Here is a 25,871-nt window from a genome sequence, read left to right on the forward strand (position 1 = left end):
AGCTCCATGGAGCAGATGTCTGGAGTAATAGCTCTGAGACAGTCCCAACCAAATTCCCCACCCTGCACACACCCAAACATACATGCACACTCATTTGGATTTATCTGAAGTAGAATTTTTCTTTGCCCAGGAATCAAAAGAAAAAACTTCTTCTTTTATAAGGCCCAAACACATTTTACCTCTGTATAGAGTTCTGTGGGTCTCTGAAGTACCTCTCAGCATGACCAGAGAACTACAGGAGAGTTTAAAAGGGCGTTTATAACCCATGACTCTCAAGTGGAGACTATCTCTCTCAGGGAATTTCTACTTTTGTGTTCCTAAAAGCCCTCTAAGTAAAACCCCAAATATCTGGATGAAGAGTTGAATCACGGCCAGACTGTAAGACCAGCAAGAAGCCCACACCACGCTTGACGGAACTGCAAAGAGGGGAACACGAACCGTCTGTCCAGGGTGGGGATTTTGTGAAGCGGCTTCACTGCCACATTGCAGGAGAAGTGAAAAGAGTAAGTGTGAGGGTACAGTGCTGTGAGAACAGCGGTGTGGAAGGAATCAGAGTGAAAAAGAAAGGGAAGAAGAAATATGCCCAAGACAGAGAAACCCTCCAACACATCAGAATAACAGGTTTGTGAACCTGCCTGGCCGTAGGGCTGCTTCCTGGATTCAGGCTCCCGAGGAGAAAGAGTCATTTCATTTCCCCAAGAGGGTTGGCGCCAAATCACTGGCTCATATTTGTTTCCCTACAAAGAGCTCCTGATATTGGCGACCCAAGAGCTACTTAAGGAGGTAAAATAAAACCCCTCATCAGCTTTGTTCACAAATCACTGCTGCTTTGGGCGATTCTTTTCTCCCTAATCCTACACCCCCCTTTCGCAGCTTTTGGCAATAAGTGGATGATTCGAGTAACTAGCTCAGGGCCTCTACTTAGAAATCGTTCCTTGGGTGTGAGCTTTCATGCCCAGGGGATGGTATAAGTGTCACGGATTCTCTCTGCTGGCTGCGCGGATGGAAATGTACTTTAAAGCGCAGCATCAAAGCTTTCACTTTAGAAGCTGAAAGGCTTCATTCCCTTGCCCACTGGGCTTTTTTCCCCCCATCATTAATTAATGCAGTATTAATTGTGCATGTGTGATGGGGCCGGCGGAATGAGGGGAGTGTGGCCCATCCATGCAGATCAGCTGGCTCTGTAAAGCCCGAAACCCAGTGCACACCACCTACAGACGGAGCAAAATGCAGACTGTCATTTTTTACAGGTTACGGGAAAGGTAGACAAGCCCCCAGCTGCTGAGGGGATTCCCACACATCATGCAGTTGGGGTCAAGGAGGTAGTTACCAGAAGTCACACCTGTGCATCATGCACTAGGCAAAGAGCCAAACTTACAGACGATTCTCAGGCCAGAAGGGGGGCTTGGAAAACGGGGGAGCAGGCCTGCGGTTCTGCTGTGAGGTCCTGGGACCCAGGGGAAGATGCGAGCGGCTGAGGCAGCCTTCAGGAGACCTGCCAGGCGGAGCAGCTGGCTCGGGTTCCCAGCCCACAAAAGCATTAACCGATCTCAATCACGGGCAGCATAGGGAAGCACCCAACGGCGGCGGCGGGGCGTTGAACTGCCGTATTTCCTTGCAGGAGGGCATCCTCACAAAACAATCACAGCTAAAGTCGGGGACGATTGCCTGCGTCATTAAAATACCACAATCTGCACTAAAATGTGATGCTGAGTGCTCGAAATCAAGTGAATGATCACCATCCTTAGCATTTACAGATAATGCTCCACTGCTGCTGTGCCTTGTATTTCTCTACTGGAATTAGAGAACAAGAAAATGTCTGAGCGGGGAAGAGCCAGTGATTTTACACACTCAGGCCACTTCGCTTCATAGGCGAGGAAACCACAACCCTGGGAGGAAGAACAAGGTGTCTGAGACTACCCCACCCACCACGGACCACGCTGGGCCAACTCTCCGAGGAACGACCCCAGACAAGAGCGTCCGCTGCTCTGTGACCCTGCAGTAGAGTTTCCCAGAACACAGGTCAGATGGGTAAACCAAGGCAGCAACATATGCGACAATTTTTCCGAAGAAGCGTGTCAGATTAACAAAAAGCATTACGCAGTGAAATGGTTTAACCTGTGAACCCAATAATACAACCATCATTCGAACACATCACCTTTCCTACTGTTTAGTAATAATCTGGGAGGTAGATTATCTCTTTAAAAAGATGGAAAATCGTGGACAACAGGCACCTCTTTTCACTTCATTTGATTTTGTTTCTAACACACCAGCATTTATAGATACCTGAAAATAAGTTGCAGACATCAGTCTCCAAAGATGATTGAATTTGAAAATTTATCTTCCTGTAATATTTCTTAAGATAGACCTCTCAACACTCACCTAGGTACCTTTTTTTAAAAAAGTGATTGTTACCTCTCTCCTTGCAAACCTTCCCCCTCCTCTTTAAAGCGGACCACTTTAGTGAAAGTCCCCAGACCAGAAAAGAGAATTCAGCCCTAGCCGAACTGGTGAAACAACATGTTCCCTGCACAGCCCTGCACGGATGAGAATTTTCCTCCCAGGCATCCCATCTACACCCACCCCCCCCCAACACACACAGAGCTCTTTATCTAGGGTCTACATCTGCAGTCTGCATTTCTATTACTGAAATCTTAGCACCCCATTTGAGGCTATTTCTATCCAAGATCTAGAGGAAACAGAAATAGAGAATAATTTCAGAAGAATGGGGTTTGGTCCACCTACCAAAGATGGAGGCAGTAAATATCAGGGCGGGGTGACTAATTATTCTTAGGAATTTACAGTCAGCATGTGGTCAGAGACAGGGACCATTTAAGTCTCTCAAATCCTGCCCCACTTCGCTTCTGAAGAGAGCAGAAAAAAGAGCTACCCTACCCCAAAACACACATAGATGGTTCAGGCGACTGAATCAGAATCTTCTGATGGCAACAGTGAAATCAGCAACACGCGAAGGTCCGAGGTAACACTGACCTCTGGAAATACATAAAGATGAAGCGGGTAAAGTCATGCCTGTCAGAAACTCCAAGAGTCTGAGCTCCTTTGAACTCAGGCATGCAGCAAAATGGGAGAAACTATCTGTTATTTGAAGATGGAAACTTGCTCACCTTTGTAGAGACTCAGCCCAATCAATATGCTTTGTGATAATGGGGAGGTCGTGGGGAGGAAGCTAGGGAAGCACAGTTCGAGTCAACGTCGTGTTGAATCTTTATCACACCAGCCAGCGAGTGTTACAGAGATACGTGTGAGGCTGGCCACTTAACTGATGGACGGGGAGTCCCCAGTCTGCAGAACCCTAATATGCCAAGAGAAAGACCACAGCGGTACTGATGGTGGGGAAAATCCAAGGGGAGACAGGAGAGAGGACAAGGAAGAAACGGAAATATCATTTCTTATTTCCTGTTGTTCAAGTCTATTCATAGAATGAGCTGGTTCCCATCGACCTTTCTTCTTAAATGGATCTTTCGCTTCATCTGTCATAAAACTTCAACACTGGGTGTAGAATGGAGCCGGGTATCTCCAGGCTCATGTAACTATCCCACAGCACCAGGTAGGGACAACCCATAGCCAGTGACTTCCAAATGTCTACTTCGGAATTCCAAGGAAAGCGAGAGCCTTCCCCCCAACTCCCTGCAGGACCGCAGCCACTTTGTTAGAGCATTTGTCAGAGGAACTGCCTTAAATGTACACGGAGTGCACGGCACGAAATGTGAAGTGAAAGAAAAGGTCGATTGACCTCTGGTTATATATTTTTTTTCTTAAAAAAAAAAAAAAAGACATCTATAAATAGCTGCATTTATTGAAGCTGCTTCCTTATCAGGAAGCATGCAGCTAGGAATTAACGTCTGCCTGCATCGGAAATTCTTGCAGACAGCAAACCCAAAAAGGAAATTTCCCCTCCAAAGCATCCTGGCTGTTCTGTTGTGGCCTGTTTTTTCTCTTTGAGCTCTTTGAAGCAGCTACCCACGGCCCTGTGCGGCTGGAAAAGCAGAAAGCCTTTGAGCACTTGAAAGTAAAAAGTGAAGGACCCCTAAGGAAGGCATGAGGGGCACAAAAGAGAAAATGCTGGTGGCTGGCCATCGTTGTTAGAAGTCACGACTGCTTTGTCAAGATACTGAGAAGGAAGTCTCCTTCCCCATGTCCTTGCCTCAACTCTGCTGGTGATGTCACCGTATGTCACAGGCAGCTGTGTGAGGAGGGGCCATTTGGGGAGGCCTGATAATGGCTGAGGATGGGGGAGCGTCTGTCAGGTCTGAGGAGGTGGGCAGGGAAGGTTGAAGAAGAAGATGGCAGATTTGGGCAAGGCCAGGGAAGAAAGTTGTTCTAGACAGAGGTACAGGTACGGTGAGGGAGGTAAAGGCCCCGGGAAGGAGTGCCCCAGAGCAGAACCAAGCTCACGGAAATCACAGTCAGAAAATAAAGCTTACTTCCATTGTGACCTAGGGAAATCAGTCTCAATATGTGCAGACAGAGCTCCAGCCCTTTCTTTAATGAAACAAGCAAGCACATCCATACTTCTCTTGGCCCTTGAAAGGGAAGATGCACCTCCTCAACACAGAATTTACCAGTTGTGGAAACTGAAATAGAGCCCTCATGAGTTCCTGGCCACTGTTCACCATGCACTGTGCAAGATGCCACATACAAATTAGCTCTGATACTTATAAGAAACCCTCATCAACTACATTTCAATGAATTTTTTAAAAAAAACCCACAGAAAAAACAAAACAGACCCAAAAAAAGTTGCTAAAAGAGTAGATCTTAAAAGTTCTTATCACAAGAGCAAGAACTGTAACTATGTGTGATGACAGATCTTAACTATGATTATCTCCAGGCTCATGTAAATATCCCACAGCACCAGGTAGGGACAATGATCATTTCACAATACATACATATATTGAACTGTTATGTTGTACATCTGAAATTACTGTGTTATATTTCAAAAAAATTTTCCGTATTTTGATAATCATTGTGATTATGTAAGAGAATATCCTTGTTCTTAGAAAAATACACAGAAATATTTACAGGTAAAGGTAAAAAAAGAAAAGAAACCACCATCAGTAGGTGTTTTATGAAATTAGAGCCTTGGAGAGGTGAACTCATCTCTCTAATAGAGAGAGGCAGCCCTGGGATGCCAGCCCGTTCAGGTCTGTCCGAACTCAAGTCCTTCATATTGCTGTGCTTTTTCAACCAGAAACTCCGAAACAGCAGTGGGCCCTGTTCCCAAGAGGTCATTCCTGATGAAATGCCAGGGAATGTGGGGACTTGGGTGGGCCCTTTGTGGCCAGCGCTGTCCTGCTGGTGGCAGAGAGATACTGGATTTCAAGCTCAGCTCACTAAAGAGGGAGGCGCAGGAGGAATGGGTGAGCAAAACTGAAATAATGATCCATTGAGACAGGCCAGCCCGTTGGGAGGCTCAGCACAAATGAACGGCCAAGCGCATTACTGGAGCCCTAGCTGTTCCCAGTCCCCGCATCCAGGGCTACCCAGACGCCAACAGTCAGCACTGCCTCTGCTTTCAAGTCTGAGAGACTCTGCCATTATGTTTTCTCCTAAGAAGGCTAAATGGTGACTTCTGAAATAGAAATCACGTGAGATTCTTCATGTGCCACGTGAATGTGAACAATGCAGTGTAACTATCTGAGCCATGGTCATTGCATCAATAAAATAGGATTAGGAACACCTAGCACTGCTGCATGACTAAATGAAACCACATATATGAACACATTTTGTTACTTATAATAATATAGAATACTAACTAAGATTATACTTAATTCCCATTTTTTGCCTCTTCTTTGGGAACGGAAAGAACTCGAACGTATATAAAATTGTTGGCTGCTCCACTCAACAGCAGAGAGAAGCACTGCATCTCTTTTCAATCTCCTGGCTCTAACCGAGCTCTGCTTGTCTCGTGACTGTCTTACACTCGGTCACTCTGCTGAGACTGCAAAATCGCCCAAGGGGGTGAGCCACGAGGTAACGTTTCCAAAGGAAGGCATTAAATTAAATTATTAAACACACGAGCAGGAGCAGTAATGTAAGAATTCTGAAAGATTCACAAGGAAAGGAAGGAGAGCCAAGGTGTTCCAACTCTAGAAAACTCTGCGCAGCTATTACCGCTATTTATGAACCCGCAACGTCATAAACCGTAACCCTATTAAATGTGATGAATGAGTCCTGGGTTCCGATTTTTAAATATCAATTCACAGGAATTGCAGAAGAGCAAACTGGCACCACAAACGGCAAAGGCTTCAGGCAGGCGGCATCACGTCAGCCTGTGATTAGAAGCAATTCTGTCGACTAAATGCGAGATGATTCTGTTAAAAGGAATTTAATAAGGAAAAGGCGCGTTCAGTGATTTAAATTCTGCCCCGTGCATCTGAAATACACGCACTGTGGTCACGTGGGCGGCCCGGGGCATCGCGATTTGAGGCTGAGTATTTCACAGGGCTGGCATCAGCTCATAAGGCACCTTTTGCTGCCCCCTTGGCACCCACCGGCCATGAGTTTAGAAAAAGTGGTCCTGGGCAGACAAACTAGAGAGAGTCTCTCCTTCACACTAGGAGGGCCCAGTGAGGCCGTTCACCGCTCAGAGAATCAAGAGTGAACTTCTCCAGGCACTCTCGGGGCTCCACGGTCCTGCAACTGTTCTCAAGGTACCATGAAAGGTTTACGTTCCCTTTAAAGAATGGAACTTTTCTGGACTTCCCTGGCGGTCCAGTAGCTAGGACTCCATGCTTCCAAAGCAGGCAGCGCAGGTTTGATCACCGGTGGGGGAAATAAGATCCCACATGCCACGTGCAGCCAAAAAAATAAATTAATTAATAAATTCAAAGAATGGAACTTTTCATTTTCACCTACCTGCTGTAATTGTCACACTTCAGCTCTTCTAGCCTCAAGCTTTAAACAAAAATTTAGTACCCTACATGGAAGGAAGGAGGAAAAAAAAACCCTTTCTATCTTCTCAATAAACAAACTTGTGTCTGCTCTCCTGGTGCAACAAGCAAGTTCCAGGAAGCTGCCGCAGGACTCCGGGGGGTGGGGAGGGCAGGGAGGAGGCCTGACCAGGATGGTACGGGGCTGGTACCCCTCCTCTCCTTGGCCCCGACTGCCCCTGCCTGTGCCTTTCAAGTCCTCTAGAATCACCACTTTGGGCTTGCCCCAGTTATCACTTTGTTTTTTTGTTTTTTTGTTTTTTAAATCAGAGGCAAGTAAGAGGAAAAGCCATGACTTTCTACTTCTCAACAGCTTCCTAAGTTATCACACTGTGTCTTCAGCTTGCCCTGTGTTGGCAGGACAAAATGGTGAGAAACCTGCAGTACGAGAACCTTAAATATTATGATCCCTGCCTTCCGCCCTAACCAGGAAAGGCTATCTATTGATTTAAGAAGGAAAGGAGAAGAAGAAAAAGGGTTAAGAGAGAAAGGGTTTATCTGGAGATCCATGAGGACAGGGGGTGAAAAGAAGCCACTCGGAGGCATACCAGTCTGGTGAGTATCTCTTTAAAACAAGCGGCTAAAAATGCTTTCAACCCAGCAATACCATAAATGTCCTGCTGCCGTCTTGGCTTTCGGATTCTTCCCCGTACTTTCCATGAGCATTCCGCTGGGAATTGTCTGGAATCCCAGATTCAAACAGCAATAACCCAATTCCCTTGTTAGAATATTTATTTTCTTTTTGGTTTGGAAACCCAGCTGGGATGCATCCTCAAGTATACGACATGGCCTCAACCATCCTAGGCACTCCAGGAGATGTTTCTCAAACAGCACAATGGGCAGCAGAGTGCTGGAACAGGACAGGGAGGCCGGCAGCTCAGTCTCCTGTGGAAAGTCCCAGCTGAGGACAAACAGCAAGAGCCTGGGAACCTCCACTTTCAGAGGATTCATTCCAGATGTGGGAACAAATGGTGCTACCATAGGGCTGATGCAGATTCCAAGGAGGGCTCTAAAGTCAGGCTGCCAGACAGGAGCATTCAGGCAAAATCATCACCATGACCTGAATCCCTAACCTAACAACTGATTATGTTCTAAGGCCAGCAGTAATGTGCTATATAGTTCTATATCTGATAATTCTCTAGGTGGGCATCCATCCACCCATCCATCCATCCATCCAAGGGAGATATGCAAACTATTTAACAACTGATCCACCAGTTAGAACAGATTCCAGCCAGAAACCAACCCTCTGGCCACATTAGTGAATAGTGGCTAACTGTCAACCCTGAATTCATCCATCCATCCAAGAAGTACCTATTAAACACACATCATGGCCTGACAGATAAAAGCCCAGGCTCTGGAGTCACACAGAACTGAGTTTGAACTCTGATTCTATCTCCTACTGACTGTGTGACCTTGGCAGGTTACTTACATTCTCTAAGCCCTAAATTCCTTATGTGTGACATGGATATAACAAAAATACCTACAAGGATCGCTGTGAGAATTAAATAAAATAATTTCCATAAAGGACTTCCCATAGTGTCTGGTACAGAGGCATCCCACAATAGCTATTAGCTACTATGACTGTGTGCTAGGCACACGGCAGGGCCTGACAAAACAGTGGTAAAGCAGCACTGCTGTGACTCAATGAGGAAACTGTCTACCCAAGAAAAAAATTAAAGTGTTGGTATGGAAGAAACAGTTCCAAGTAGCGAAAATGATGTCTTAGGTGAGATCATAATATTTTCAAGTTAAGAGGGCTGTTGAACATTCTCCTGTCCAATCACAATTTTGTATGGTAGGAAAACTGAGTGTTAGGAGGACTGACTCACAGTCAAACAGCTAGTCTAACAGCAGAACTAGTTAAGAATTACAATCTCCTGATGGTCAGTTCGTTGTGTTTGTTAGTTCGTTTTACCATAGTAACTTTTTACGGAGAGGCAGTTCTACCGTAAAAGAGCTTACATATGTGAAGTCATCCAGAGACAAACCAAGAGTTAGGGTCTTTTTGGGGGCTGGGGGATGGGTTGTGTCAAAGTACAGGAAGAAAAAGTCATGAAACCTCAGCCTATTTGGGACAGGAGTTCATTATTTCTGTTTCTCTCTTTATGGAGACTTCAGGCTCCGTAAGGGCAAGGAGTTGAGTCTGCTTTGTTCATTTCTGTATCCTGGCATCCAGAAGAGTGCCTGGCACAGTGCAGGTAATCAGTAACTATTTGTCGAACGAATAAATGAAGGAGATTAGGTAGTAGGCGTGCTTTCTCTGCATGGCCTGAGTATGTTCCACCCCAAAGTGAACGGTCCTGAAGTGAATAGCTTGGTCATAGAACAGCTTGGGGAGGAAAAAAAGGCTATCAGTGGTCTCTTTCCCAGGCTGTCTGCTCACACCACTCCCTGGTGCCACAAAACTCCATTTTGCTGAGTACAGCCGTGCCCTCGATCATGACCATGGCACCTTCACAGCCCCAATCTCTTCTTTAAAAGTTCAGTGTGGAGAAGAGAGCAGACTGAAGCTGGAGTGTGCTGACCCTAGTATATACCAACTTTGTAAACACTGATGGATGCAGCAAGCTGGAGGAGAGGAAGGGTTCTCATGACCCCCAACTCCCTTCAAGGATCCCAGCCACCACCCTCACGGTCGGGGAGAAGGGGTACGCCAGCAATGCACGCGAGTACCTCCCAGCATCACAGTCATGTGATCTGCTGGATGAGCACAGAGAGAGGAAAGAGAAGCCTGCATCCTCTCTTGCTGTTCCCCACTCTCAGCGGCAACCTTCTGCTTTCTGAGGAGGGATGGGCCAGGCGGAGCAGAATAACCTGGGAAGCACAAGCACGCCCGAAAAAGACGGCGAGTACCACTGGGCTACCATTCAAGTCATGAGGAATCAACTAGGGAAGGGCCAGGGTGACCGCCACCCCCCACCCCCGCCGTGTCGTGTCCTCCATAACCTGGACTCGTGCCCTGAGGCTAACAGTCTAGCCAGAGAACCTGGCATTTTCTTGGACACCGCGACCAGGGTGGCAATCAGGTGATGCATTCTCCCCGGCTGCGCTCGGCATGCTGGATCATCGGGGCTGGGTGGCAGCTCAAGAAACAAAGACAAAAAGGAAAGGACAGGTGCTGGGTGCTTTGGAGCCTGGCCCCAGCGGCACAAGTGTGGAGGCCCCGACGCCCTGCTGAGCTGCAGCGCGGGTAGTATGTCATAGTCAGAGACGAAATGAACACGCAGAGAAACGACAGCCAGGAAGCGCAAGCTTTTCAAAGCCATTTGCAGGTGGGAGGGCGCGAACGATGCCAAAGCAGCTTCGGGAGGTCGTGGGAAAACCATCTCAGAGCGCGCCCCTGCCCGGCTTGCAGCCCCGCCACCCCGCCACCCCCGCCCACAGCGGTCGATCCTTCTGTCCGGCTGTCGGTCTGTCCGTCCCGTCCAATCCCCCCACCACCGCCCCGTCCATCCCGAGGCGCGCGAACACTCACGCAGGTGCGCAGGCAGGCGGATCGAGTCTTCCTCCATCCTGAGCGCTCGGGGCACTGGCACATGAAGTGGCGTCGAGGAAGTGTAACTGGGCACCGGGCTCTCGGGGGGTGTATATGAAATCCGTTCCTGCTGTTAAAAAGAAGCAGCAAGAGGGGAGGGGGGAAAAAGACAGTGAAAGCCTGGAACTGAGGGCTGACCTCCGCGAGGGGGCGGGTTCGGGGCATCTCTAGACACTGCTCCCCTCTCTAGGCACTCTGTGCAGCTGTCTTTCAGATCGCCAGCATCAGGGATTTGTAACAAAACGCGGGAAAAGTTTAAAATCGGGCTTTTCCTTTGCACTCGGCTAAACAGGTGTCCTTTTTTTTTTTTCTCTCTGTACTAGTTGTTTGTTCCAGTAAAAAGAGGGGAGGCAAGACCAAGGGAATGAAACAATATGTCTAAGAGAATGGCGTTAAAGACTCCTCTCTCAAAAATTACTCTTCCGGTCCCATAATTAATGTCACCAATACATTAAAACCACCTTCCCTCTTCTCTGGCAATATCCCCATCTTCTAATCCAAGTAGGATTCCACACTCAGATCCAATGAGAGGTGAGCCCAAAAGAATGGCTTATAAGTTCGAGATTTTAGTTAATAAATCTGCGAGCAAGATTTGTCTATCACCTACCTATCTCATGACACAGCTAGCACCACCAAAAATCTCCAGTGTTTCATTTTTCCCTTCATCGCAGGGAATTATCTGCTACATCAACAGTGATCTCCTTGTCCCCTTATGCTCCATCTTAGAATCAATAATTCCTTTCCTTCTGAAGCATTTCAGGGCTCATGCAAAGAATAACCTGCATTTAAGGAAGTATGGTTTAATCGAAGATTCTCACTCAACTGACAAGGAAAGGGGGAGGGGAGACCCAGCACATCCACTGTTTAAATTCAAACAGGCGGCGTTTGTTAGATCAATTAAAACAACTGGATGGGATGGGAAGGATTAGTTTTAAGTTAAAAACGTGCCAACTAATGGCCAGAAACCAACGATGGTGTAAAGCGGGGAGAGCAGTGCAATTTGCATCTTAGATCGACAAATACCAACTAGTCTGACTTGCAGTCCATACATAAACCACAGAAACTAACAGAAGTTGTGTTTAACAGGGCAAAGTAAAGTGGGACACACATGGTCCAAAAATAAGATGGGGCGGGAGGAGATCGGTAAGATGCCGTTGGGAAAACAAAAATCGAGGAAAAGAAAAATCACAGATTCAAATAAAACGAAAGGGGTGTTTACGTATTGGAAACAGTTCTCTAACATTTTAAACTCCATCAAATACGTAAAGGGAAGCAGGGGAGTCCCCAGCCCTGTAACCAAACTGAAGCTTCTCTTCTGCTCATAACCTGGAAAGTTTGGCAGCTGTGGCAGGAAGTTTCGACTTTAAATGAATATATACATATTTTTGTAATTTCCGAATGGAATCACAATACCTTCCCTGAGGCATCTTCAACCTGCAACTAGGGCCTTTGGAGTATTTCTGTCTAAACATACGTCCTCAAGTTTCCTGGTGAATTTCTTAATTAAGGGCAGACACATACACCCTAGATTTCATTTCTGGATCAGTGGAGACCTCTTGCGAAAGGTCACCCAGAGGCAAAACCTTCAACTTCACTTTTCTTGAACTTTACCAAACATCACACATATTCTGAGCAACTCTAACTTAAGGAGGAGTTATATTTGTGGTGTTTGGCTTGGGGTTTTTGAGGTGAAAAAGTCAAAGACATAAACACACATATGGGAAACATACGAAATCTGCTGAGGGGTTTTTCAAGGTGAGATAGGCTTTTTTAAACATTTTAAACATAGTCTGTTTTTCTAGTTTAACAAATTCTCCATACACTTCACCCCTTGAATAACACCCCACTGCCACCCCAGTCCCAATATATGTCTCGCTATCTTATCTACCATTACTTTATTCCCAGAAATAGCTTTCTGTTTTGTTAGGGTTTTTGCAGAACTGAAACTGTTGATGAAGAAAACACGGTGCAGCCAGACAGCTTTCAAATGGCATGGCATGAGTGTGAGAAAAAAAGAAGATGGCATTTCCTAAGACGGTGACTTTCTCTTAAAGCAAGGAGAAACTTACAAGATCCTATAACTAGTCCACATGCGTGAGAGGCCACCTCTTCATGCTCCCTCACCCTCACCAACTCCATCAAGGATGGAGCCCTCAAGGCAGATTTTACTTTCTTGGGGAAATATACCTCCAGCCTGCTGATAAAAGAGTCAAGCTAGGTATCACCTTTAAAATGTATATATTCTGACTTGCTAAATTATCGTTGTGTTGTACCTTCTTTTCACTGTACTTTCTTTGGAGGCAGCCCCCTGTGTGTTTACATTTGTGTGTGGTTCCCGGTCCTTCCTGGTACACTGAACGCCACACTTCAGGGCTTGCCCTTGGATTTTTTTTTTTTTTTTTTTTTTTTTTTTTTTTTCGGTACGCGGGCCTGTCACTGTTGTGGCCTCTCCCATTGCGGAGCACAGGCTCCAGACGCACAGGCTCAGCGGCCATGGCTCACGGGCCCAGCCGCTCCGCGGCATGTGGGATCTTCCCGAACCGGGGCACGAGCCCGTGTCCCCTGCATCGGCAGGCGGACTCTCAACCACTGCGCCACCAGGGAAGCCCCATTGCCCTCGGATTTTTATGCCACACCCCCACACGTCCAAACAATTCCAGATGAAGACAACCTTGCTATTTCATGATGAAACCGATAAGGAGAAGGGCGGACACCGAGTGATTGTGGAACTTGAATGCCTCTCACTCCCGATGATGGATTCCACCCAGCAACATTGCGACACCCTAAGCCTGGGATGGGAAGCTCTTTTCAAAGGTTTCAATGAAGAGATTTGTCAGTAACAAAAGAAAGGGTGGGTATCTTGACCAAGAGGGGGAAAAGCAAAATGTGCTTCTAGGGTCTTGAGCAATTTGCTAGCGGCTGTTACACTACCGTGACCCTGGGTTTAGCAGCCAGCACAGCACTCAGGGGACCCCGGAAAGGATGCCGCCCAGTGTGTGGGCTCCTTCTGAGGAGAAGCAAGCACACACCTGGGCATCCCCCACCAGACTTATGTCCCTTGTCTCTCTGTCAATCTCTAGGGTGACTCATATGGTCCTCATTTTAAAATCTGTTATTCTAACCATGCACTTAACATCTACCCGGGCACAATCAGTAGACTATCAGCAGTTAGAAATATGAAACAAACACTGCTATCTCTGAGGGAGACATCCAGGCAGAGGGGCTTAAAGAGACTAACATCCGATTCCCCCCGATAACGGAGACCTCTTTATTCTCAGAACTGCCTCTATGGTCCAACCCCAAGGAAGGGAGGGGGAACCCGCTTGCAGCGCTTTCACCTCGAGAGCAAATTGTCAGTCGGATGAAAACCAGAAGTGTTTTATTTTAACATTACAGAGGGGAATAACGATTTCCCCAAGAGGATTATAACCACTGCTCTAATTAAATTAAAATGCTGCCGACAGTGACATTAATGCATTCAAGCGTTGGAGGGGGATACACTGCCAGCAGAGGTCAATGATGTGACTAAAAATGCCGTGATGTGGTTACATTATTGTTTAGATACTGAAAAAGGAAACATGCTGCTCTCAAATGTGCAGACACAACCTATCAAACCAACGGGCCGAACAAAAGGGAGCACTGCCATTTCTAAGGCCAATTGTAATACCTCTGAGTAGGGGGGTTGGAAGAGCAGCACAAAGCTCTGGAAGGAGAAAATAAGGCTAAAAATAGTTTTAGGCAAAGGATGAAATGTAAATGTTACTAACCATCATAGAAAGCTTTCAAAACATTAAATGGAATGCGGAGTTAGGGTTGCTACAAGCACACTATTGAAAGTGAGCTCTATCCCCGACCATGAAGGGTCACAAGGTGACCCTTCAAGAGGCAGTTCTGAGAATAAAGAGGTTTCCATTACTGGGGGGAATCAGATGTTAGTCTCTTTAAGCCCCTCTGCCTGGATGTCTCCATCGGAGATAGCAGTGTTTGTTTCAAGGTGACCCATCTAATGCTGCTCATTAAAAAAAAACTTTTTTATTAAAGTATAGTTGATTTACACTGTTGTTAATTTCTGCTGTACAGCAAAGTGATTCAGTTATACATATATATATACATTCTTTTTCATATTCTTTTCCATGATGGTTTATCACAGGATACTGAATATAGTTCTGTGTGCTATACAGTAGGACCTTGTTGTTTATCCATTCTATATATAATAGTTTTTGCAACTGCTAATCCCAAACTCCCAATCCATCCTTCCCCCACCCCCCTCCGCAACCAGAAGTCTGTTCTCTGTGTCTGTGACTCTGTTTCTGTTTCGTAGATAAGTTCATTTGTGTCATATTTTAGATTCCACATATGAGTGGTATCATACGGTATTTGTCTTTCTCTTTCTGACTTACTTCACTTAGTACGATAATCACTAGGTCCATCCATGTTGCTGCAAATGACATTATTTCATTCTTTTTTATGACTGAGTAATATTCCATTGTATATATGTACCACATCTTCTTTATCCATTCATCTGTCAGTGGACACTTAGGTTGCTTCCATGTCTTGGCTATTGTGAATAGTGCTGCTATGAACGTAGGGGTGCATGTATCTTTTTGAATTATAGTTTTGTCCAGGAGTATATGCCCAGAAGTGGCACTGTTGGATCATATGGCAACTGTATTTTTAGTTTTCTGAGGAACCTCCATACTGTTCTCCATAGTGGCTGCACCAATTTACATTCCCACCAACAGTGCAGCAGGGTTCCCTTTTCTCCACGCCCTCTCTAGCATTTGTTATTTGTAGATTTTTTAATGATGGCCGTTCTGACCTGTGTGAGGTGGTATCTCATTGTAGTTTTGATTTGCATTTCTCTAGTAATAATTAATAATTCTGCTCATTTTTAAACCAATTGCTTAGAACCTGTGACTACTGCATAAACCAAGCTTATATGTCTTGTGTTCAGTAGGAGAGTGGTGTTTATCCTTCCTCCACGCCCACCCCATGGCTGCCTTTTACGGACAAGAGATAAAATCTGAATATTATTATCACCAAAAAAGGCTTTCCTTTTCAAAATTATTTAATATAGAGCTTCTATAAATCATGGGGATCCCCCAGCGCATTTACACATTTGTTTTTACATCACTAACTCTTTGAAAAAGCTGAAAGGCTGAGAAATTTAGAGCTTACTGACCATTAAATACTAACCTTCTGGAAATAAAGATAAGGCATTTCTGTAACAGAGAAAAACAGAAATAAAGTCTGGTTGTACAGTCCACCGTCCCAAATCTGGGGATTCACTAACTATGGATTGAAAACATGCAGGGGAAAACAAATTTCAGAAAGTTCCAGAATGCAAAACTTGAATTTGCCATGTGCTGGCAACTATTTACATAGCATTTACATTGTATAAGTAATAAAGAGATGATTTAAAGTATGTGGGAGGATGTGTACAGATTATATGCAAATACTACACCATTTTATTTTATATAAGGGACTTAGGCATCTGTGGATTTTGGTATCCTCAGGGGTCATGGAATCAAACCCCCCTGCAGATACCGAGGGACAACAGTACTTGCAAAGAGACGGTTTAGAGGTAATTTCAAAGATTTCTTAACTGTAGAGCTAAGATGCCCTTGATTTAGGAACTTTTTCCAGAAATAGCCCCCATCCCCATTATGACTGCCAGGATTACACCAAAGATGATTTCTAAAGCCTGTGTAAAGTCTTGAGGACAAAGAGTGTCATGGAAACAGTGGTGCCCATGGACCATTTCCCAAGGAAATACAGTAAAAATGCTGCAGGTGCACTTTTCATCCTGCTACACTTAGGTGTCCCTTCACTGCACTGAAAACCAGCAACACAGACAAGAGGGGAAACAGTAGGTACCACAGGTACAGTGGTCGTGCTAGTAATATTCAATATTTTGAGGGAAGGATTTCCTTCTCTTTTCCACCCTGCAGATTCTTAGGAAAGCTGCCTGGGAAAGCTGATGCTTCTACTACAGTCATCTTCTATAGACTAAAAGAAGAAATCTCTCCTATGGGAAACTATTTATTGAGATTTACTCAACTGAAGTCTGAATACACAATTATTTAACTACACCCTTCTGGCTGCAGAATAATTCAAAGTGGTGGCTTTGGCTTCCATGAAATAAGCTTTCATTAATAAGCAAAAGCAACACATCATCAAAAAACTGAATAAGACTGAATTCTGAGCTGCACAGTTTTCTAGGTTTTTGGTGCCAGGGGTGCAAACAGAATACACAACAACCTAAACTAACACACTCTTGATTGCCAAGTTCTTTCACTTGAAAAACTACACTGAATATTTTGTTCACCCCCAAATTTAGCAAGATCAACTTAAAGGACTTGTGGAAAGATGCAAACATCACTCTTCTTTGCTAAATTTACACACAGCCACAGTCCACGATATCTTTCGCAGCTTTCGAGAAAGAAGCAGTGTACTTTAGGATCTGGGGTGAGAATGGTATACCTTAGGATGCGAGGAGTTCAAATAAGAAGTGCGAAGTAGAAAACCAGGTCCATCAAATCACAGCAGTGAAGTTGCGATGCTGTCTTTACCTCCCACAGAGGCTCCAGGAGACGCCTAAACAAGTGACCCGAGCCGGTTCCCCCCTTAGTGCCTGGCTCCTCTCCTGAGGGAAACAGCCCTCTTGGTGCTGAGTCATCAGATTTTTACACCCCAATTGGTCTTTGGCTTTCAACATGCTTGCAGTCATTTCCAGCAAGAAAAATGGGAGTACCCCATGAAAACAGAATGGGCAGGAGCTACACTCCTGGTCTCTGGAGCTATCTCCCTTGGTCACCCAGACACCCATTCAGCCCTTGGTGGGGAGGGTACGCCCCACAATCTACATTCACACTGACGTGGGGATCTTCTGAGGAGCCCGGCTTCACCCGTCCAAGGAGTGCTCTTGCTTTGGGCACTGAAGAAGATGGTTCGGGACCCGGACTATGTAAATTCCTACATGCTTAGAACTGAAATAGACAGTCCTTTTCCTCCCCTTCTTAAGGCTACTCTACCCTAAATGAGAAGACAGCATATTGTGTCTATCAAACAGATATAAGTCAAAGCACCTTAAGTCTTTCTTTTGCCCAGAACTAAGTTATCGATGCACAATTGGATGAAAGAAAAGAAGCATTAGCGGGCTTCTCTGGTGGCGCAGTAGTTGAGAGTCCGCCTGCCGATGCAGGGGACACGGGTTCGTGCCCCGGTCCGGGAAGATTCCACATGCCACGGAGCGGCTGGGCCCGTGAGCCATGGCCGCTGAGCCTGAGCGTCCGGAGCCTATGCTCCGCAACGGGAGAGGCCACAGCAGTGAGAGGCCCGCGTAACGCAAAAAAAAAAAAGAAAAAAGAAAAAAAAAGAAGCATTAGCAATAGGCCATGCAATCAAGCACTGCTGTAAAAGGCCATTAAGGTTTTGTTCTCCCTGTGATTGTGATGAAATCTTTCAGCGTTCATCAAGCATCCACTAGCAGCCAAGGCCTGTACCAGGCATTACGAATTCTACCACCATTAAGTCCTAGAATTTCTACGATGGCCCCAATATTAAAAATTCCGGCCAGGGCATGGAAGCAACCTAAATGTCCATTGACAGAGAATAGATAAAGAAGATGTGGTACATATACATAATGGAATATTACTCAGCCATAAAAAAGAATGGAATAATGCCATTTGCAGCAACATGGATGGACCTGGAGCTTATCATACTAGGTGAGATGGAGAAGGACAAATATCATATGATATCACTTACATGTGGAATCTTAAAAAAATGGTAACAATGAACCTATTTGAAAACAAAACAGAAATAGTGTCACAGATGTAGAAAACAAACTTATGGTTACCAAGGGGGAAAGGGCGGGGGACGGATAAAGTGGGAGACTGGGATTGACATATACACACACTATATATAAAATAGATAACTAATAAGAACCTACTGTATAGCACAGGGAACTCTACTCAATACTCTGTAAGGACCTATATGGGAACAGAATCTAAAAAAAAGAGTGGATATATGTATATGTATAACTGACTCACTTTGCTGTAGAGCAGAAACTAACACAACATTGTAAGTCAACTATACTCCAATAAAAATTAATTTTAAAAATTCTGCATCGCTTTACCCTTAAATACATATGGGTACTCATACATAAACACTTATACTCCTCAGAACATATGTCCCAATCTTGGTTGAAAAATATAGTCATTGCGACAACCAGGGAAGGAAGCTAGCATTAACGGAGCGCTTGGAATATACTTCCCACGAAGCCTTCATTTTATTTCAGACTCACAATAACCCTGTAAGGAAGGCACCAGGACCCCCATTCCACATGATGTGCCTGATCTGAAGATGGCAGGGGAGAAGCAATCTGTTCAAGTCACCAGCTCGGGAGATGGTACAGCTGGTAAAAAGAGGAGACATAAGAAATTACACTGAAGTAGGGCCAGCCCGTCCACAGTGGCTTCACAACTAATGGTGACTCCCACGAGGTAAGTTCAAGCTTGTAAGAACAGCTGCAGCTTTGGAATATTTCATTGCTTTTGTGCCCTCACTCCTCAGAGAATTCCAGGGGGGTCCCTGAGGGTCGCTCCACAGGGGCCCCGAGCCAGGGTGCTGACTGTCTTAAGCCTGTTGTTTCTGCTACTGGGAACAAAGATGGCAGGCGTAAGTGCCTTTACCTGAAGGAAGGGGACTAAATGCAACGTGAGAGGGGAGTTCTCCTGGCATGACAGGAGAGACACTAGAATCATCCAGGGATGCGTGTTACCTGTGGGACTCCATCAGCAGAGCCGTCAGGGCATTTACAGATGGCTGGCGCCTCTGAGGACTCCACCTCGTACTGAAAGCTCATCCTAGGGGATTTTTAAATAAAACCATGTTCCTTTTCTCTCTAACCGTTTCTTCGACAACCACAAAAGCCATTTCCCTTACTCAACACCTTTCCATTTATCCAAGAGCAGCAGATCTGAACGTACAGGTGAGACGAACAGGAGCCGTGAGGAGGAAAGGCCCCGTCAACATTTATCCGGGGCCTGTTCGTGGGCAGAGCTCTGAACACAGGAGGAGCGAGTCTGCCTCTGGGAATCACAGTGGCTGCCATCTAACGACGCTGGTCCAGGGGACTGAAGATGCACCCTCTCCTTCTCGCAAATGAGGAAGGGGTGATGGAGGCACTAAGGGGGCTTGTGGGGGGGAAAGACTGAAAGGATCCAAATAGATGTCTTCAAATTCGGAAGGGCTAGTATAAGGCAGAGCGAAGGCTTCCCCTTAGCCCCCCAGAGAGCAGGGCCGGCCACACACACCTGTGCCCTAGGAATGTGTGTCTGATTACTGCTCTCCTTAAAGCCAATTTAAGATGAGGCTGAAAGGTGACTCTGAAAGGTGTTCCTGCGCTGGGAATTAACTCAAGGAGAACTTGAAGGGGCCTTGTAACTAAGTCCAAAATGCTGCTTCTGCGTGATCTTCTATCTCCTGGCGAGTCAATGCTTATTAATTACATTGTGGGCAGAACAGAGCCAAACAAAACAGGAAGACCACGGTCCCCCTTCTCCATCAACCAGTCCCCAGAGGCCCCTCACACCATCCGAGGGGCCTACCCAATATAATTAGAAAAATGACTAGTATCTACAACTTGGAGCAACCCTTTCGAAGACAAGCACCAAAGACAAAAACTCAAATAGATTTCTCTATTGTCCTAATTTTAAAACATTTTAATTAAGATCCTTTCCAACCCTGAGATGCTATAAATCTTTTTTTTTTTTCTCTTCTGAACTTCTTAAATATTTCTGACATGAGTAGTAATAAGCAGAATCTCAAGCTGTGATTCCTTTTCATGCCAGGTTGTGGTTTCCAGGGAGGTCTGTGTGTAAAGGATGCCTAGCTCATTTGGCTGGAAACCAGTGCTGACGGAGGCAAGGTCACAGGCTTTAGACCTGGATAGGAAAATGAAATGCACGCCACCCCATGGCCCAGATTACACCCCTAATCCCTGCCAGGATACAGGTGACTTCTTTTAAGGTGGAGATTAGGTGAGCTCGGCAACAAACATCACCCCTACTGGAAACCCCAGAAGCGCACGTCCTACTGACAGTGGGGTCACTTCAGTATAAGAAAGGTGGTGTGACTTCATACAGAACCAGCTGGTGTCACCTCTGGGAAAAATACCGTCTTGCTGTGGGATTTATTCACAAATGCCCCTAAGCTTTTGATCCACCTTTTGAGAAAGGGTCACAGAATCCTTTCGTCCTAACTAATTCTAACAGCAGAAGAAACAGGTACTCAAATGAACAGCAGCTTATATCCTGGCCACAACCAAGTGAGGCTAAGTTCGGCTCTTGATTAGCTGCTTTCTCCTCCATTAATGCTGTTCCCTCTAATGATCTGGCTATTGCAATTAGCCAATCTGCAGTGTCCCTGCCTGGGGCTAACAAGTAATGAACTGCGAGTGTTACTGTTTAGTTGTATCAAGGGCGCCATTAGAGAGAGCTTCTCAATTTCTCCCCGCAAAGGAGAGATACCTTCCAGGCATGTTCTACCTGCCCGTGGGGCTGCTTTCCCACTGCACTCACAGTGCCCCTGGGTACGAGCTCCCGGGGGACTCATGGGACCTTAAGATTGGGACAGAGGAAAGGATGAGGGTCAGGCTCCTGTGGAGACCAGAGGTGGAAGCAACAGAAGAGCCCCAAAGAGGTGCTTTGAACCTGCACATTAACCACTGATTCCTCCCTCCCTCTTCACCTGCCTTCTCCTGCCTCATAAACATTCCCCCCAGCCCCAAGCAGCTTTCCTCTCTCTGTTACAGCATCACTCTGGGCTTAGTCCATCTTCATTTCTTTCGTGAACGACTGCACCTGAAAGTCTTACAAAAGGAAGAGAGAGAAAGAGAAGCTTTTAAACTCACACCCTCAGCTGATTGCTGGAGGTGACTGGAGGGGAGGCAGCTCAGACCCCCTTTACAATTGAAAAGACTTTTTGTCCTGTGATGTATCTTTACAAAATGTCGACAGCTGAAATGGACCACACACGGAATGAGAAATGTGAGGCTTTAAAAACAGGCTACCAGAGCAAGATTGGCCTTCTAGTTCAAACGAGGGTAATCCAGAGAAATGCTGAAGAAAGTCTCTAAAAGAACAGCCCCACTGAAGTCTGCGTGAAGTCCCGCAAGGCCCTAACTAGATGCTGCCCATTTCCAGTGAAATAGGAGACAACCCGGCCCCTCCGACACACCTCAATCAGGAAAGGAGAAGGCTGGGTTACAACCACTGCCAGGGTCAAGATGAACAAATTCCCTTGCTCTACATATATCAGAAAATGCCTGGGTTGCATCAGGCTGACAAAGAAATAGAAATAGAAAAAGCCTTGTAAACTATACCTAGAGTAACAAGTGCAAACGAGGTCTGGTACAGATTCATGTCTCTGGGAAAATGTTTCCTACCAATATAATTTTCAACAAAACCCTATTAAGAACACTATACTTGAAAAGCACCATAAAAGACATGTCAACAACTCCTCAGCGTATGCCGTCTGAGGAACGGGCATTAAAATACCCAACCTTTACCATCACATAATGTTATTTTAAAGGTAAGTCACATGAAGCTTGTGAAATATTACACGTTTCTTGAAACAAAGGCTCTCTATAAATACAACGCATCATTACAATGAGAAATTTGTATTACAATGAGAAATGTGTAAAGTCCCAAATAAAGCACTACTTTTTATGCATGCCATAAGAATTAAACCTGCCTTCATGGTGCAGAGTGGGAAATTAACTGAAGCCACAACTGAAGACGGACCGTGACCTCATATATGACTGACTGAAGAATCAGGGAAGAATTTATCTGCCTGCCCAAACTGCAGCCTCTGTAACTCAGAAGTAACCTATACACCATCTTGAACATTGATTAAGAGGGTCACGCACCTGCATCTCCTCTTTCAGAAAAACTTTTCCAGAAGTAATAACCATCCTGGCAAGTAATTTCTTATAAACTTTGTCAGAAACCATAGACGTTCCCTGATCTTTAGACACATGACTCCTTACAGGGACTCAGAAAAGGCATCCTTCCCTCCACTGTGGTCGTGGTTAGAAAGACCTGGGAGTTTGGATTTTTTTTGACAACTGATGACTGAAAACAAGTTCTGCTGCCAAGGTGAATATTATTATGAGAAATGCTACCAGCATTAGTAGCATTCTAAAAACTTAATGACAGGAATGAGAATGAAATATAGAAGCCTGTGTGTGTATGTGATGACAACAGTCATTAACAGAATATGAAGCGGCTTGAAATAATAAAGAAACTCATGCGCTGCACTCTTGTAGCCCTGTTGTTAAGACTAATCATTTATTTTACATAAGATCCTGTGCCTTCGTTACAACTACTGTGCTTGACAGTACATGAAAAATATGCTTGAGTTTCCACATACTTCAGGGACTCAGGATCATCTAATCATTTGGGAAATATACATTTTTTAAATCAGGTATTCTGAATCTTGGCTGCACATCAGAATCATCTGGAGAAGCTTTAAAAAAAAATCCCAGTTATCAATTAGCAGAGGCAAACTATCGATATTATACATAGGATGGATACACAACAAGGTCCTATTGTATAGCACAGGGAACTATATTCAATATCCTGTAACAAACCATAATGGAAAAGAATATGAAAAAGAATACAAAAAATTAAAAGATTGTCTTTAATTGCCCCCCCCAAAAAATCCCAGTACCCAAGTCAACCAGCCAGGTATCAATATAGATATATATATATATTTTTTGCGGTACGCGGGCCTCTCACTGTTGTGGCCTCTCCCATTGCGGAGCACAGGCTCCGGACGCGCAGGCTCAGTGGCCATGGCTCACGGGCCCAGCTGCTCCGCGGCATGTGGGATCTTCCCGGACCGGGGCACGAACCCATGTCCCCTGCATTGGCAGGCAGACTCTCAACCACTGCGCCACCAGGGAATCCCCAGGTATCAATATTTTTAAAGCTCTTCGTGGGATTCCAATATGCAGAGAGGTAAGGCTGAGAATCAGTATCTTCAATCAAGACGTAAATAGAGTAAATCCAGACACATGCTAAATGATTATCTTTCACAGTAGTTTTTTAGAAACCTTATTAACCCATTTGCTAATTGTCCTTCCCTCCTGAGTAAATTGCTACTGTTCTGCCTTTAACCATAAAATAGACATTATCGGTGTAATACAGGAAGTTCCCGCCTGATGACTACCTGGCCCACAAAGGAACAAGTGCCCCAGAAAGGTGTGTCTGCAGTGGTTCCTCTTCCCTCCCAACTGCCTCTGGAGTTCCCCCAGCCCCACCCCCAGGGGTGCTGCTCAGCTTCGCTTTCTGGAGCTCCACCTGGAGCCCATGTTCTCAGCACCGGCTGCACTTGACGTGGGTAGCAGGACCAAGACAAGGGTAACGATGGAGAAGCTAGAGGAAACGAAAACCCATTCCACTTCCGGATTGCCCTCCCTCTCCCTACCCACACCCAGAAGGGTCTGTCTGTCTTCATGTGTTCAGGCCCCAGACCCCCTCTTTCTGGCTCAAGAATCCAGCAGCTTGGAGTCCAGGGGGCCTCTTTTCCCCAGGTGAGATGCATGATCCCCATGATGGCTGCCAGGGCTGCCTGTGTGCCACTCGAAAATGGCGAGTGGGATACATCATTTCCCCAAAGTAACCTTGATACTTGTGATTAGGTCTTTATTTTTGCACATGAACTGTCAACTCTAACCTGGGGGAAGGTCTTGACCTCCAAGCAGCTGACTTCTTAAAAAAATCTTGGGGCTTCCCTGGTGGTACAGTGGTTGGGAGTCCGCCTGCCGATGCAGGGGACGTGGGTTCGTGCCCCGGTCCGGGAGGATCCCACATGCCGCGGAGCGGCTGGGCCTGTGAGCCATGGCCACTGAGCCTGCGCGTCCGGAGCCTGTGCTCCGCAATGGGAGAGGCCACAACAGTGAGAGGCCCGCGTACCGCAAAACAAACAAACAAACAAACAAAATCTTGGAACCCTAAACGAGTAGAAATCTCCAGCCCGCTAAGGTCTTCACCAAGATGGTTGAAAGTCCTTCCATGACATGCTGTTATGTCCTCCTAACACCCCTAGGAGTCATATCACCAAAACCAGCACAAAACCTACTTGACAGATGTAGGAACTGAGGTGGAAGGATTGACAAGATTCTTGAATGAATCCCGTAACTGCTCTGGAGGTAGCAGAGTCCTAAACCCAAAGATGTCATCTTTCTCTGGAGTTACCTTCTGTCTCTAGTGTTGTTTAAACTCTTGGTCATCATGATAAAGTTCTGTGTATAAAGTGGCCCTTAAGGGGAAGCGTAGCTCACTTAAGAACCTAGCTGATTTATTCATTCATTCCTTGATAAAAATCATTCTCCAAAGAAGCCACTGGAAACCAAAGTCCTTCCAATAAAACAAAATTTTCAACAGTTTCCAAGCATCTTGATGTTATTAGTATTTTATCTCTTCTTCCTTTAAGCAAAATACAATCCTAAAACAGTGATAGAACTGTGGCATGAAGATGGCTTTATCATCTGAAATTCACTCAGGTGCTGAAAGCCCTAGAGTGGGCAGTAATTCTCTTTGCGTCTTTCAGAAGCAACTTGCAAGCTACCCTGTGAAAGCCGGCTACAGCATCGCTAGCCAAGCCTCACCAGCAGTGTCAACAGTTCTGACATGGAGATGCCAACAACTGAAACCTATCAACAGGAAGATCTGGAAAGTTTAACCAAAAGTTGAAATACGGACTCTACAAATCACTTGGAGCTTGTAGGGTTGAAACAGGAGCTTAGAAAAAGGCTAGGGCTTCCCTGGTGGCGCAGTGGTTGCGAGTCCGCCTGCCGATGCAGGGGAGATGGGTTCGTGCCCCGGTCTGGGAGGATCCCACATGCCGCGGAGCGGCTGGGCCCGTGAGCCATGGCTGCTGAGCCTGCGCGTCCGGAGCCTGTGCTCCGCAACGGGAGAGGCCACAGCAGTGAGAGGCCCGCGTACCGCAAAAAAAAAAAAAAAAAAAAGAAAAAGGCTAATATTTCCTTTATTGCTATGGAATTCCTCTCTAGTTGTATTACTTTATATTCCTTGCCACAAGCCAATCAAATCTATGCTGACGGGGCTTCCCTGGTGGTGCAGTGGTTGACAGTCCACCTGCTGATGCAGGGGATATGGGTTCGTGCCCCAGTCCGGGAGGGTCCCGCGTGCTGCGGAGCGGCTGGGCCCATGAGCCATGGCCACTGGGCCTGCGCGTCCGGAGCCTGTGCTCTGCAACGGGAGAGGCCACAACAGTGAGAGGCCCGCGTACCGCAAAAAAAAAAAAAAAAAAAAATCTATGCTGACAATCCCCAAGATTTCTGCCTGAAGAAAAGG

General features: G+C 45.8%; 1 protein-coding gene across 2 annotated transcripts in view; it reads right to left on the minus strand.

Annotated features, from left to right (window-relative positions):
* Positions 1-25,871, minus strand: part of ETV6 (ETS variant transcription factor 6) — a gene marked incomplete at its 5' end in the record, with an annotated part of 247,746 nt that overhangs the window by 134,036 nt on the left and 87,839 nt on the right. The window contains one exon of one of the 2 annotated variants that reach the window (XM_079715626.1): positions 10,426-10,555. In XM_079715626.1, the coding sequence (XP_079571752.1) occupies positions 10,426-10,555 (130 nt within the window). The remainder of the gene's footprint in view (positions 1-10,425; positions 10,556-25,871) is intronic. The other variant, XM_079715627.1, reaches the window with a different exon arrangement.

This window comes from Hyperoodon ampullatus (assembly GCF_949752795.1).
Source record: "Hyperoodon ampullatus genome assembly, chromosome: 11".
Classification (NCBI taxonomy): domain Eukaryota; kingdom Metazoa; phylum Chordata; class Mammalia; order Artiodactyla; family Ziphiidae; genus Hyperoodon; species Hyperoodon ampullatus.